This window comes from Patiria miniata, unplaced genomic scaffold (genome assembly GCF_015706575.1).
Source record: "Patiria miniata isolate m_02_andy unplaced genomic scaffold, ASM1570657v1 HiC_scaffold_17, whole genome shotgun sequence".
NCBI classification, from domain to species: Eukaryota; Metazoa; Echinodermata; class Asteroidea; order Valvatida; family Asterinidae; genus Patiria; species Patiria miniata.
In genome coordinates, this window is record NW_024037055.1 from 10,819,139 (window position 1) to 10,834,010 (window position 14,872).

Here is a 14,872-nt window from a genome sequence, read left to right on the forward strand (position 1 = left end):
AATGATGTGATGCTCATGGCAGAAAAGGAAATTCTCAGTGAATAAGAATTACATTTCATCCTTACCAATTAGTCCGAAATATGTGATTATAAAAATCATTTAGAGAATAACAAAAGAGCAAAATCTGACAATATTTGATACTGTGACAGAATGGTCAGGTTCTAACCTGGTGCAGCTCATATGTGACCGGCTCCACAAAAAAGGGTATTATGTGGCAAAAAAAGTGAAATTGAGTTATGGTTGGAAAGCCCACAATGTAAGCTTTCATTTGGTATATGACGGATTTGCATATTAATTACTTTCTTGTAGTTCTAATTACACAACTGAGAAAATGGGCTTTGAAATAGCTGGCTTTGTTGTAGAACAACAGAACGATGCACACAAAATGGTTGGTTTTTGCACTTTGTTCATCAAAATCAACATTTCTGTGAATGAAACCTGAAACTGTATGTATTAAAGATGTCGTTCATGAAAAAAATGAAAATCATATTTTGACGAAATTTACACCCTCTCAATGTTGAGCGGGCCAATATGCAATAATGCTCAGAGCGACTTAACACCCTTTTTTTGTGGAGCCGGTCACATACATGATGCACTCTGCGGCAATTGTTCTTGTTTTTCTGGCCTGGTTGGACACAGAAAAATTAAAGTGGTCAGTGAAATGATATCCATAAATAATTACTAGCCCCCACTTTAGTCTTTTTCATAGAATTAAGACGAATGAAAATACTCACCATGTGAAGGATTTTGCAGATTATATCACATTGGGGTGTCTCAGTTGCCACATGTAGAGTGCTGGTACAGTATTCTGGGGTTTGCTTGTTCAAATTTCCTTTGCAGTCAGTTTCGCTACTATTTTGTGACATTAGAATTCTTTCAAAACCATGGCATCATCCCCCCCCCAGCCAACTTGGTTACCTCTAAGTAGCTCAGTTGGTAGAGCACTGTTTCAGCATTCCAGAGGTTGCAGGTTGGATTCCCATTTCAGTCAATATTTGATAGCATCTTGTTGTGATTGTTTTCCTGTCATATTTTGTGCCAGCAGCCAACTCTACCCCAAATGAGGATGCCCGGGCAACCCTCCTGAAGGAAGATCCTGACCTAGCCGCGCTGTTTATCAAGGCACTCTTTGCAGTGCTATATGAAGTCTACAGCTCATCGGTATGTCTGAAGAAAGAACCAAGTATTAACCCCTTTCCATTACCCAAAAAGACTCGCCTCTGTCTACCTTCAATTGAATGCTAATGCACAAAAGATTTGCTAAAAATAGTTGCACCATCCATGCTCAGTGCGTGATCCATAAAAACACCTCCACACTCAAATGGTCATCCTAGTGTTCAAATACAATGTACATCAATTTGTGTGTTGTGTACATTTAAAAAAAAATATCTTGCCTGTACAAAATAGTGGATGGTGGCAAGACGGGAAAGAAAGCTATTTAAGTTCTAACCAACATTCTAACCATTCACCTTTATGGCCAACAGAGTGAAATTTGCACTGCAGCGAATTGCTGTCAAAAGTACATTGGAGAAAAGCCCTTCACTAGAACATTTGGTGCCAAAATGGAATGGGCACATCGCAAAGTCAATTGGTTTGATACATGTACTTTGTTGTTGTAAAAAATAGGAGCCAGGTTTAATAAGATACTTCAGTTTTTTTATTCTAGGCAAATTAAGTACCTTTAATTAAGAAATACAAGTGTTGAGCCAAAGTTTGCCATCCTTTTTACGTCCGAATTCATATTTACAAACCTCCATGCTTCCTGCCCACTAGAGTGTAATCATTGATGCCCCTTCAATCAATGTGGTCATCCTGGTGCTTTATGCATTCCCACCAGTATGGCTGCTGTCGTTCCCTCAAATCATGGTCTTTTCAAGCAATGTGGTTGCCGCATTCTGGACAGCTGCTAATGCATATTCCATGACACAACAACATAACAATAACTCAGTTGCAAAGGCTACCTCATAAGGTTCTCTTGGTTTGAGTGATTTTTGTGCCTCAGACCACTCAACACATAGTGCTTTTAACATTATTTAACAAACAACTATAAAACAAAAAGCAAATTCAGGTTTTGACATGAACATTTTTGATAATAGCAAATGTTGAAGTTGGCTTTTTACACACACAGTATTGAATAAGAATAAGGCAACTTTCCTTTCTTTTTTGCTTTGTTTTTCCCCCTTAATTAGGCGGGGCCAGCTGTGAGGCATAAATGCTTGAAGGCCATTCTGAGAATGGTGTACTTTGCTGAGGCTGACCTGCTCCAAGATATTTTAAAGAATCATGCCGTATCCAGGTAAATCTTACAATAAATGTGATGCAAATTTTGGGGTTGATGTTTCACACTTTTTAGCTTGGTTGTTTCTACATGTTGTTTCCACCTTTCACTTTTAATTATCTATGCATTTGTTTCACTCTGGACAATGGAAAGTCCGATTTAAATTGCAGTCTTGTCAATCCTTTTCAAGCCAGGGGCCCAATGGAACAAGATATTGTTGTTTTTTTCTCCAGACTCCTGTCCATAGCCTTTGTTATCGTTTCTATATTCCCAGCACTTAAGGCAATTTCATGATTCTGATTGACTTTAAACTTGGCAGGTACATCACCTAACTGCTGTAGTTGTGTGCTGAACACCTGTCATGATGACATCATCAGGTGTCGTGTGACATCACATTAGATGTGCATTTTTCTAAGGCCTGTATCTATAGAACTATAGGCTAGATTTGGTTATGTAGAGCGTGGTATGTACCTAGACCCGGATGTGTTATAGATGAAAGTGGAAGTGACGTCATAATGACCTCATCACGTCATGTGACATCACATTAAAGGTTGCATATTCAAATGCCTCTATCTTCAAAATTGTATGTCCAATTTGGTTATAACTTGGTATGTACCTAGATCGTGATGTGTTGTAGATCGAAATTGAAGTGATGTCATAATGACGTCATCACATCTCATGTGACGTCACATAAAAGGGGCATTATTCTAAGACCTGTATCCAAAGAACTATAGGCTAGATTTGGTTGTAGCGTGGTATGTACCTAGACCAGGATGTACTATAAAATAAAAAGTGACATCATGATAAAGTCAGCACATCATGTGGCGTCACATTAAAGGTGCATTTTTCTAAGGCCTCTATCTATAGAACGATAGGTCCGATGTGGTTGTAACTTTGTATGTGCCAAGACCGGGATGTATTATAGATAAAAAATGAAGTGATGTCACAATGTTGTCGTCACATGTCACATGTCCCCTGAAAGGTCTCTATCTAAAGCATATTTGTACATGTAGGTCCACTTTGGTTGAAACTTGTCATTTTTCATTATCATATGTGCAGTTAAACATGCATACAAGAAAAAAGAAAGCTGAAACAATCCTGTTGCGTGCCAAACACATGTCTAGTTATAATTTGATATAGTTTTTCTACATTTATGTTGATCTTTTTGTGTGTTATAGTCACATAGCAGCCATGATGTCATCGCAGGATTATAAGGTTGTAGTTGGAGCTCTGCAGATGGCAGAGATACTGATGCAGAAACTGCCCGAGATCTTCCATGTTTACTTCAGACGGGAAGGTATGTCCTAGACACAGATTGGATGCTAATTATGAATGGAACTGGAAATGACAAGTCATAAGCAGACTGCCCAAACTGTTGAGGTTAATGCGTGTGGTTCTTTCCATAACCACAGCTGTCTTTCAGAGTTAGTCTCTTCACATACACTGTAGTGTGTGTCTGCAATAGTTCTGCCTATTTAGACAGTGCGAAGCCTCATAATAATAATATTATACAAATATTGAGTGGCTCTGAGTGAAATGGAAGGAATATTATCGCAAGGTAAAATCTGGACTTTTCCCATAGTGAACTGGAAAAGTCCAGATTTCACAATTTAAAGCCACTCAATATTTGTTTTATATTATTGACATATAGATCCTTGTCATTTGATATACTTGATCTTTTATTTCAATACAAAATTGGTGGAAAATGTGTTCCTCTCTTCCAACTACCCCTTCGCAAAAATGTTTGAACCCAACTCTGTAGCGCTGGCTCTTTGGAACAATACGCGCTACCCGCAATGCTGAAAGCACACACCAGCATGCATTTGCACACAAATACTGCATCATGGAACAAGCATCGATCCTAACTGTTCAGTAGTATTTCCCATTCCCCATGGGCGAATGGGACTTTTTGAGCCCTGGCGTGAATGGGAGTAATAACGAATGTCACGTGATGTGAGTTCCACCAATCAAACGACAAGGATCTGAATGTTGGTTATATAATCTATATTATTAATAATATGTTGATTTTGATACTCAACCCTTCAGTAACCATTTTAACTGATGACAGTCAGAATACACTGACTGACTCATCAATTGAATGCCTCTAATTCTTCTCAGGGCCACACTTCTCTAAGTGTATTCTCCTCCATGTAAGGTGTCAAAGCTCAACCACGCCTCACCTTGGTTTTAGTCAATACATCCTTTCATTTTCATCTTTTCATTTTGAACTCAGGGGTCATGCATCAGGTCAAGCTTCTAGCTGAGTCCCCCATCGAGGCAGACTCTTCACCACCCCTCAAGCCCAAGACTAGTACCCCCAGCACATCCAGAGAGGCATCCCAGGGCAGAGACCTGGGCAGTGCCGATGTGGGGGCTGACTTTGACACACCACCACAAGGGTATTGTGGACTGAAATATTTACATTACCAGCACTAACTACTGCTATTGTGCAGTTATGACACAGTTGTCAGTAATAAATTTGACTGACAATCTGTAAATTACTTTCAATGACTTATTCTGTTTTTCATACTGAGTAATCGTACATTGTTGTTGTTTGTTCGAGTTTTGTGTGGTTTTAAGTTTGTTTTGTGGTTTTTTTTAATCTATTTGTTCTACATGTATCTATTAAAAAATATTTATGTTATTTACAGAAGACTAAGTGACGTCCTGAAATGGAAGAGACCACCCAAGCGCACAGTGGGACGCAAAAGTAAGTATGCAAGCAACGATGATAGCAGTACATCACCATCTCCATTTGATGTCTTAGAGGCCCACCATACCAGGCTGAGTAGCATGGCAGTAACTGGAGCTGGCAAGTCCACACCCACAGGTCGACCCTCGGCTGCAGCCAAGGGAAAAGCTGCTATTGGTATGTACAAGTCCTTCCTTGTAATACACAGTAAAAGGGGTCAGTCATGTAAGCAGTGTTTTTGGCTACTTCGTACTCCCCAAAAACCATGTTGTACCTTTATATCAAAGTGCAGGCTGGCCTTAAAAAGCATAGAGAAGTTGTGGCTGCATTCTTTTTTTTATTCCTGTTTGCAGTTCCAAAACAGACGAAAGACCATAATGTCGATTATTTTTGACTGAGAGTTATATCTGTGTTATGTATTGGTTTAAATTTTGAAAAATAATTCTTGTAAGAAAAAAAAATCTTACATTGGAGACTTTGTTTTACATGTCCACGTTTTTCATCAATCCAAGCTATAGACTAAACTGATGACAATTGACCGTTCCGGATTTGGCCAAAAGGCCTGCCCAGTGGCATGTCAATGTCATTTGCTGGATCAAGCAATCACGGCAAAGTAAACTGGAACTGAAACGTATACATTTCGAATTGTTTGGAAAACCAAACGAGCGTGATATCACCACAATAATGACTTCAATTTAGAATCAAGTATTGATTCGGTAAAATCAAAAGTTTAGTTTGTGACATTTTGATTTCCCTATTGACCGATCCAGGAGCAGTCGCTGTACACTTACAGTGGTCCCAGTTATAGCAGCAGTATTATCAGCCATTGTTCAGAGTAACGGTCATGGAGCAGTTATGTGGCCAAATAGCTGGCCCAATTTTGCTGCCATTACTGTGGCCCACCTTAAGTTTGCATTGTCTCAAGTATCCGGATTGGTCTAAAGCTTGGCTATTGATGTCTTTGAATGGTCATAATTGCTCAATTAGATAAAGCTGTTTCTCTTGAAACTTTGACATCCAGGCAAAAATTCAGGTGCCAGCCAGCGCTCGTCATTCCTCTCCTCCCTCAATCCATCCCGTTGGGGGCGCTCCAACAGCAGTGGCAATGGTGTCACCCCAGCAAGTGGCAATTCCAACTCCTCAGGCTCCACCCCACCCTCGGACAAATCCTCCTTCTCTTCCTCATCCCGGGAGTCTGGTCTGCACAGAGCTGGTTCACACCATGGCCATCATCATCACTATCATCAAGCTGCTGATGCCAGAGCCTTTGGGCTGGACAGTCATCAGGGAATTGGGTCTGGGGCCTCTGTGCACCTGGGCACAGCTGGGAGCAGTGGTGGCAGCAGCAGCCAGAAAGAGAAGGTCAAACAGTGGATCAAAGAGCAAGGTTGGTGTTTGATGGCCAGGATGCCAGGCTGATTCTGCTCCTCCTACCGTTATCTTTAAAAAAACGTCAAAGCAAAAATGTGCCTTACTTTTTTTTAATTTTTTTCTCATGCACTCAATACGTGTTTGCAGCTTAACCCTTTCCTTAACACGAGCGACTTTTGTCTACAAGAAAGCCTCCCCTCTTCATGAATAAATGAACATTTGCGCAGGAAAATAAACTAAAATTATCATCGATATCTCTGAAAATTCCCTCAGATACAAAAAAAATCCGACAGGAAAAATAAGGTTTCAGTCTTTACAAAAAAAAAATTAAGCATCTCATTTGTATCTAAATGCCTGTGTGTAATCTAGCTTCAAAGGGCATTCCATGAACAGCTGTAAAAATGGACTCGTGTAGTAAAACATGCATAACTTCTGTATGCTTCTGTATGTATCAATTCCAGTGATTCCTTTTGTTTTAAATGAGTGGAAGAACATGCTCGTTTAATATGCTTCTTTGGTGTGTCGATTTAATTTGCTGTTTAAGGTTAAAAATTAATCCAGATCACTTTCTTTTGAACTCACCCTGTAGTGAACAATGTACGGTTCCACAACAGCTCCTCACAGCTGATGCCATGGATGTTTAGTATTGCAAGAACTATAGCACGTGTTCATTCCATTAAATCACAGTATCACAGCCACAAAATAACAATATGTATTTTTTGTTTCTGTCACTCTCACTTGCAGCCAACAAATTTATTAACCAGTACTTTGGAGTGGAGATGCAGGGAGACAGCCATCCAGCCCTGGGCATGCTGAACAAGCTGTGCCTGGCTGTGGACCAACTACTCCTGGAGGTAAGAGATCATTTGAATGATTGACTTTGAAAATGCAATGGGTCATGGAATCCGCTTCCCTGTTGCAATCCAAGTGACATTGATGGTGACATGTTAATTCAATGAACACACATTCCTTTAATGTAAGTAAAGAAATAAAGAAAGAAATCTGCCCATTTTTATTGACAATACGGAAATAAGCATTTAATATAACCCAAGATATATTTTGGAATCTTAAGAGATCTACGGAAGAAAATTAAACTAAACATGCTGGCAGGATAAAAGGAAATAAAACAAATTATGTAGATAAGAAATTAATGTACACATGTAAAGAAACAGCAGAAAATTATATTAAGATATTGCAGAAAGATGAAGACAAAAAGTTATTACAGTTTTTATACCAAAATTTAATTAAGGCAGTTTCTTTAATGCATCAAGATAAAAAAAAAGCTGATTTAATCCCTTGAGTTCTCAAAGCTTCACATGGTATGTTCCCAAACCTTTGCTGGTTTTGGCTCATTCGGGCATGAGTATTTTCTGTTTAAACCGTAATCTCTCCCCCCCCCCCCCCCCCCCGGTCCAATTTTCTTTTGGTAAAACACATTATCTTGTCTGCTCATTGGTTATTACAATGTTGTTGTTCTATTTATCCAAAACCCAAATCTGTAGAAAGAGCAGGGAATTGACTGTCTGCAAGACATTGCCAACATCCTGACCAACTCCGATGTGTCGCCGTTTGAAATACTGCACAGCGGCCTGGTCAGCAGACTGCTCAACTTCCTGACATCAAACAGTGGAAGGGAGGTCTTAAACCGCAACACCAGACTCAAACGATTCCTGCATGTTTTTCTTCATTGTCCGGTACTGGTTTCTATTCTGTACTTAGAATAAAAATGCTGTTTAGAGACAGCATGAATCTATAGGAAATTTTACTTCAAGTTTTTAGCCTCACCGTATTACAGATGTTACTGATTTCTAGAATCACTGTGATGTCTGCATGTACATTTATATGACTCATTTGAACTGAAGTAATTTTGGCTTGGATTGGTCTGGGTGACGTACCATAGCTTTGTTACTGGGTCATTCTATACATTTTGGGTCCTAAGTGTGACATTTTTCCTGTCCCTGTAATTTTGATACTTTGTAATTTGCCATTCAAGTATCAGTAAGAATAACCTCAAACAATTTTTGTTTGTTGAATAGGTAGTTCGCTATTCATAACCACTCTTGGAGAATGACTGCAATGACGAGTGCATCAGAATTATAAAATCATAGTGTCAGATAACACTGGGACAGGGCAAAAATGGACCACAAATTTGTAAAATTTGGGGGAGTGTCATCAACCAAAATGGACATTATCATCTCAACATACTTATTGTGTATTGTAACATACTTTTGCGAGTTGTATGCTTTCCTGCCACAGGATTAATTATGTACATTAAGAGGGTAAACATGGGGATGTGTTCTTTTGAAACCTACCGATCATCCCCCAGCATGCACCGGCCTGCACCTCAATCTGACACTACAACACACTTTGTCAACTATCCCTTAATTCATCCTCTGCACTCCATTCCAATTCATACCCATTTTGCTTGTTCCAATTTGATACCAGTTTAACCCACCTCCCTCCTCTTCATCATTAGCTGCCAAATGCTGCACCTATCCGGGCTGTAGACCAACTGGTTACCCCTCCCTTTGTGGCCCTTGTCAGCAAAGTCAATGGCTGTATCAACCACCTGGAGCAGTTCCCGGTCAAAGTTCACGACCTTCCTGGGGGCAGCAGCTCAGGGACCCGGGGCTCACAGGCCCTTAAGTTCTTCAACACCCATCAGTTAAAGGTAGCTTTTTTCCTTCAACTTTCTTAGGAATCTTCTGAAGCCTCCAAATGACAGATGTTAAACTTTTAACTTTCCAAGAACCTGAAGCCCCTGTGTAAAGTATAAAACAGTCGCTAAAATCTGCCTTCCTGAATCACGAAAATCTTCAAACATCTTTCAGGATTTGGGAGAATTTAAGGCTAATACAGATAATGATGTCATATGTACCAGGGTTTGCAGCTAATACTTCATGCCTGAAGTGAAATGATGTGAAATAACCCCTAACCCAATAGGCATTTTAATTAGGAACCCTTGCATATACACTCAAATGTTGTGCAGTAACTCACTGGTACACTCTTTGTAACTCAGGACACCAATCTTGATGTGAAATAATAGTGGATGTACTGAGTTCTGCAGCACTGAATACATCAGAATATTAGCAAGCAATGTGTTACAATTGGGTAGAATTGAGATAGTTAGTGTCCATGTAGAAAGAAAAAGAATATTGACTCTGTATAGGAAATGTAGATGGCACCGTATGTCTAACTCAGGGGGCCCAGTGTGTGAAGATGTTTCATGCACACACTGGTTAGTGCGTGAACGGTTAAGAAGACACAAAAACAGACAAACACACCTCGAGTGTGGCTGCAGTTTCTATCTAAATATACCATACTTAACCACATTTGTTGCAGTGCCAGCTGCAGCGCCACCCAGAATGCACTACTCTACGACAGTGGAGGGGTGGACCTGTCAAGATTGACCCCCTAGCCTTAGTTCAAGCCATTGAGAGGTATCTGGTTGTCCGAGGCTATGGTAGATTGAGACAGGTCAGTAGAATTGAGTTGTTTATTTACCATTCACATTTGTGCCATTGCACCGCAAAGGGTAAAATGTCATGGTGATATGGATCATGGGGTACTCATGTAAACGTTTTAAGACACCCATGTTGTATTTCTTTAGTGTTCCTATGATTGGGATATAAAGTACACATGATTAGGGGTGTAAGGTACTCATCATTTAGGTGTAAGGGTTGCATCAGTGTTGTAGTTAGGTATTTCTGGTGGATCACTAGCACATTACAAGTCCGGACACAGTTAAATCAAAAGTCAATTCACAAGTCATTCAGTCCCACGTCAACTCACAAGCTATTCAAATGAATCATGACAAAGGTTTTCCTTGTATCACAAGGATGTCAACTATACAATGCTGGTGAAGTGTTCTCCGTGAGTTGTATTAGGCAGGTGGGCTGCCTTGCTAAAACTATTAGGCAGGTGGGCTGCCTTGCTAAAACTTTATGCCGCCCTGTTAAAGTTTTGCTACTCGAAACCTTCCTGCTATTTGTTTTACATCATCACACATCATTCTTCAGCTAACAACAAAGAAGATCACGTGATTTCATTGATTCCTGATCATTAGGAAGTGTGAAGACACACAATTCTATGCACTGTCTTGTCTACTGAGCTGTCCTCCTTGGGTTTTGGACAGAAAAAAAATAATGTTGTGGACAAACAGTTTGCAAAATCAACGGTTACACATGACGGGTATATTTGGCCTCAGAAAGTGACTAGTTTACCATTTGTTGTCTTGACTCAAACATGTGAAATATCTTGCTATAAAAGCCAGCTGGTGTTTATTTATTGCATTTCCTGGATTGTTAGCTTAAAATACTTCGGTCAAATTGTCCTGTACACTTTGTTGTCTGCATGTGGGGAATTCACATGTTTTTTGTATATGTTGCAGACTGTCAGTTACTCCTTCAAATTTTCGAAATAGGCTTCATTACCATTGTACGTGCTTCATGAAAGTTGCTGGGTTTGTCCCGGGTGCGATTATTCCTTTCTTCCCCATCAAACTAAGCATCGGTCAGTGTTTTTTGCAACAGTAGTTGCTGTTCCAATTTTCTTAGAGGGTCTCAGAATCATTAATCAGGCTTTCTGCTTTTATAGATTTTGTATTTTGTATTTTCTACCCCGGAGTAGAGCCTCTCAATCCTGGTCTTGACCAGCGAAGCCCCCTACCCCGCAAAGCAGGCAAGGCAACGGCCTCATCTGGTCATACATTAAGCTTGGTAGTTGATTGAATATTGACTGTATATTGCTGCATTGTTTTAACTGCAGGAGGATGAGGACAGTGACGACGATGCATCAGATGATGACATTGATGAATCACTGGTAAGATTTTGTTTTCATTCTACCTAAATCCCAGATTATATATTATAAGGAGAGGGAGGGGTTTGCAACACTTTTGGCTTATGATATATTTAAATATGTACGTCATATTACTTGTATCAGATTGATTTTGTTCATGGCCCAAACTGCCTATTATAATTAATATTGGAATTTGAAAATGAATAAGACTGCTGCAAACTGCTTTCTGACTGGATTGACCTGAAATTTACAAATCTCAAAAATTAATGCGGCCTGACGTTGCGAACTTAACAAGTTAAGTGGCACTTAACAAGTATCATTGGAATACTAAAGGTAAGAAGTTGATTTTGACAACACAGTCCTGTCATTCTTTGTTGCCTGATTTGAGGATCTGTTTATCCAATAGTGTTTATCTTTTTGCATTGGTAGGCTGCAGCCTTCTCCAGCTCCAACATGAACATCAAGCACAAGCTGGAGTTTGTCATCAATGACCGGACCCTGCCCTACAACATGACCGTCTACCAGTCTATCAAGCAGTTTGGCAGCATGACAGAGGATGACCGAGACACAGATGATGAGAGTAACCCACTGGGAAGGGCTGGCATATGGATCAAGACCCACATCATATGGTGGGTATCATCATCCAGGCCACATTTTGTAGCTGTCGTAACCACAGAATTCTGAACTTGCGATTACAATTCTGTCCTTCCAGTGCTAGCTTAGAAATTCTGCGCTATGCCAGTTATCACACAGTTTTTAAATACCCAATGTATGCATGTGAACAAGCCAAAAGTTCTTGATATCCTGTGAAATTGTCTAACTGTAAGGGTGGAATTTTCTGCTATAGTAAAGCAGGAATTCTCGGCATACAGAAAGCATAGCCATGAAGTTGGACTCAGTCCAGGAACTTAATATAATTACTATATATATTCACAAAAGCCTCCAGTAGTGGTGGAAGCATGACGGGTACCCTATGATAGGAAGGTGGTTTCAGCAAGATAGTCACTCCAAACTGCTGCTTTGTCAAATCTAAGGTGTCTCAAATTTCAATCCTGATGGAAAATGATACAAAAATAGTATTTTTGTTATAGTTTTTTAAAAACGTGTTGAAATCCCAGAGTTTAACCGACCTAGACCACAATGGTTGGCCCTGTGCTTAACACATATATAGACAATTTCTGTAGCTTCAGATTACGGAATCTATGACACTATTAACATATTTATTGCACTGCAGGTATCGCCCAGCCAGTGAGAACAGCCCCGAGGTGTCACAAGGCACTCCAAAATCAGCCACGAGTAACAGCAGCAACACCAGCATTGGCAGTGGTGGTGGAGGTGCTAGCAGCAGCAGCAGCAGCAGCAGTACCACCAAGAGAGGGAAAGGGACAGGTAGCAGCAAGGCTGCCAGCAAGGCCAGGAAACATGATGAACTCTGGCTAGGTTAGTCCTCCCCCTCCCCTCTCGGCAAATAGCAACACAAAAGCAGCAAGACTAATTGCCAACAAATATGGACTTGATGCATGAACTGAAAGGGCTACCACTCAAGAGCTCTATGCACAGGACGTGGTGTGTTTGCTGGTTCGAGTGTTGTGTCTTGAAGTATACAAAACTTCTTTGTATGTGAATCTTCTTAAACCTGTTGTGTTTTGGCATGAGTGCTGTCAATGCATTCCAGAGTCGGCCACATTCTGTGTAATTGTGCACAATCCATTGTGTGAACTATGAACTGGCATTTTAACATGGACATGTTTCCATTTGATGAAAGCTTATATTATGTGGTTGTTGTTGAATGTACACAGCTGAGTTAACGAGTGGTGTGTGAAACCATAACATAGAGCTTGGTGCCCTTATTTTAGTTCAAGATACGGACAGACGCGGGAAGATTTCTGAAATCATTCATGACTCATTACTGTGAGCATTCCCTTCATATGCTGGCAGTTGATTCTCTCTTTTCAACCATAATGCTCTGAGATCCTTCAAAATGCACCATGAGGTTTTGCACGAGCAAAGATACCTGAAGAAGAACTCTGCAAATTGCTTCATTATTATTTCTTTTTCCAACAGATGGTATCTGCCCAACGTACATCTCTCCATTGGAGCTTTACCTCACACCCAAGTTGCCTGGAGGGGTCGTGATTGATGACCCATCGGTGGAGGCCATATCTCTGCTCCGTGTTCTCTATGGACTCTGTAAACACTGGAACTGCCTCTATGAGGTAGTCACTTGTGCTCACATCAAACCTTTGAAATGATGAGTGAAATAATTCAATAAAACATTATCAGTGACCGGGCCTTTAGCTGTTTTGAAACGTACTTGTTTAATACCATCTAAGTACGTATTTATTCCCATTCATAAATACCTTTCAATCAAAAAGTCGAAAATTATAAATTTCCAACGATTTCTGTTAAACAATTTTACTTAATGTTTTTTTAATCACCCCTTTAGCCATGTTTGTGGTATGTGCCTCATGCGAGTAGTACTAAATATCTTCTTATAAGGAGATTGCGTTCATGTGGCGCGTACTGCACATTGTGGTGCAGTGGTGCAGGTGTAGTGTGAATTTAGGACTCTATGAAATATGCACTCATTGGTAGTATTGCACACGCCTAAATGAAGATAATTAGGAAAGTGACAAGTCTTAAACATTTGGAAATTTCCAAAGGAATGAAATACAAATAATGTGTCCGTTTCATGCACAATGGAGGATTGAGATGGCTCCAGTAATTTTCATAGCAAAAATGCCTTAGAAATTAGGGTTAAAACCATCATTACACGTAACTTGCCAATTTATCTTATCTTTTTTTCCCTGACTGCCCCATAGGGAGCTGCACCACAGCCTGCTCTCAGCCCATCAGAGCTGACCAACAGTAAGCTCATGGCCAAAGCAGCCAGACAACTTCAGGACCCCTTGGTCATCATGACGGGCAACTTACCTTCTTGGCTAAATGCAGTGGCGAGAGCATGGTCTGAAATTGCTTATATTCTACTTAAAACTGATTAAGTGATCTTGTATTTGATGAACAAGTGTTGTTATTGTTTGGACACAGAGATCAAGGTGGGCTTAGTCTGAGTATCATTTTAAGTTCAGCAGAGTCAGTGTTGATCCATGTGAGTAGCACCGATGAAGACAAAACTTTATGGGATCCAAATGGATCCCGTGCAGGATGCTTTTTATAAAACAAAAGAGGGAATCCAATGCTTGGAACTTTTCAGTAGAACACAGTGATACCAACAGCATTGAATCTGGGAATGTTTATGCAAAAGAACATCCTTATGGCCATCCCTAAATGATTGCAGTTTTCATTTCTTTCCTTTCCTCTAGTCCCTTCCTGTTGCCCTTTGACACGCGGCAGATGCTGTTCTATGCCACCGCGTTTGACCGTGACCGGGCCATGCAGCGGCTACAGGAGAACAACCCTGACATGAACACGTCAGATACCAATGAGAGAGTAGCTCCCAGGCTGGACAGGAGAAAGGTGACCATGAACAAATTATCTTAATTCAGTCTGTTCTAAATTGCCCTAATCTCATTTTAAAAAATTTGTCAGGTAACTGACTTAGATTGAGAGGAAACTGTGTTTGTAAACACCTGCGTGCACATTATGAACACACAGCAGATCTTACGCCTCTCTCTTTACACATTTATTTTCATACCCCATCTGATCAGTACTTCAGTATTCTCTTTGATCAACACTTTTCTCCCTGAGGTCCAGGCATATTTGTCCAGTTAATT

The 14,872-nt window shown here is 40.2% G+C and overlaps 1 protein-coding gene across 5 annotated transcripts in view; it reads left to right on the forward strand.

The window, feature by feature from the left end:
• LOC119723810 (E3 ubiquitin-protein ligase TRIP12-like) overlaps positions 1 to 14,872 on the forward strand; it is a 74,887-nt gene that overhangs the window by 32,840 nt on the left and 27,175 nt on the right. For 3 of the 5 annotated variants that reach the window (XM_038194682.1, XM_038194684.1, XM_038194686.1), the window contains exons 19-34: positions 1,043 to 1,161; positions 2,190 to 2,296; positions 3,457 to 3,575; positions 4,512 to 4,677; positions 4,930 to 5,147; positions 5,992 to 6,357; positions 7,086 to 7,195; positions 7,844 to 8,035; positions 8,818 to 9,012; positions 9,684 to 9,818; positions 11,109 to 11,162; positions 11,568 to 11,767; positions 12,373 to 12,578; positions 13,203 to 13,354; positions 13,961 to 14,103; positions 14,462 to 14,615. In XM_038194682.1, the coding sequence (XP_038050610.1) occupies positions 1,043 to 1,161; positions 2,190 to 2,296; positions 3,457 to 3,575; positions 4,512 to 4,677; positions 4,930 to 5,147; positions 5,992 to 6,357; positions 7,086 to 7,195; positions 7,844 to 8,035; positions 8,818 to 9,012; positions 9,684 to 9,818; positions 11,109 to 11,162; positions 11,568 to 11,767; positions 12,373 to 12,578; positions 13,203 to 13,354; positions 13,961 to 14,103; positions 14,462 to 14,615 (2,636 nt within the window). The remainder of the gene's footprint in view (positions 1 to 1,042; positions 1,162 to 2,189; positions 2,297 to 3,456; positions 3,576 to 4,511; positions 4,678 to 4,929; positions 5,148 to 5,991; positions 6,358 to 7,085; positions 7,196 to 7,843; positions 8,036 to 8,817; positions 9,013 to 9,683; positions 9,819 to 11,108; positions 11,163 to 11,567; positions 11,768 to 12,372; positions 12,579 to 13,202; positions 13,355 to 13,960; positions 14,104 to 14,461; positions 14,616 to 14,872) is intronic. The other 2 variants (XM_038194683.1, XM_038194685.1) reach the window with 1 other exon arrangement.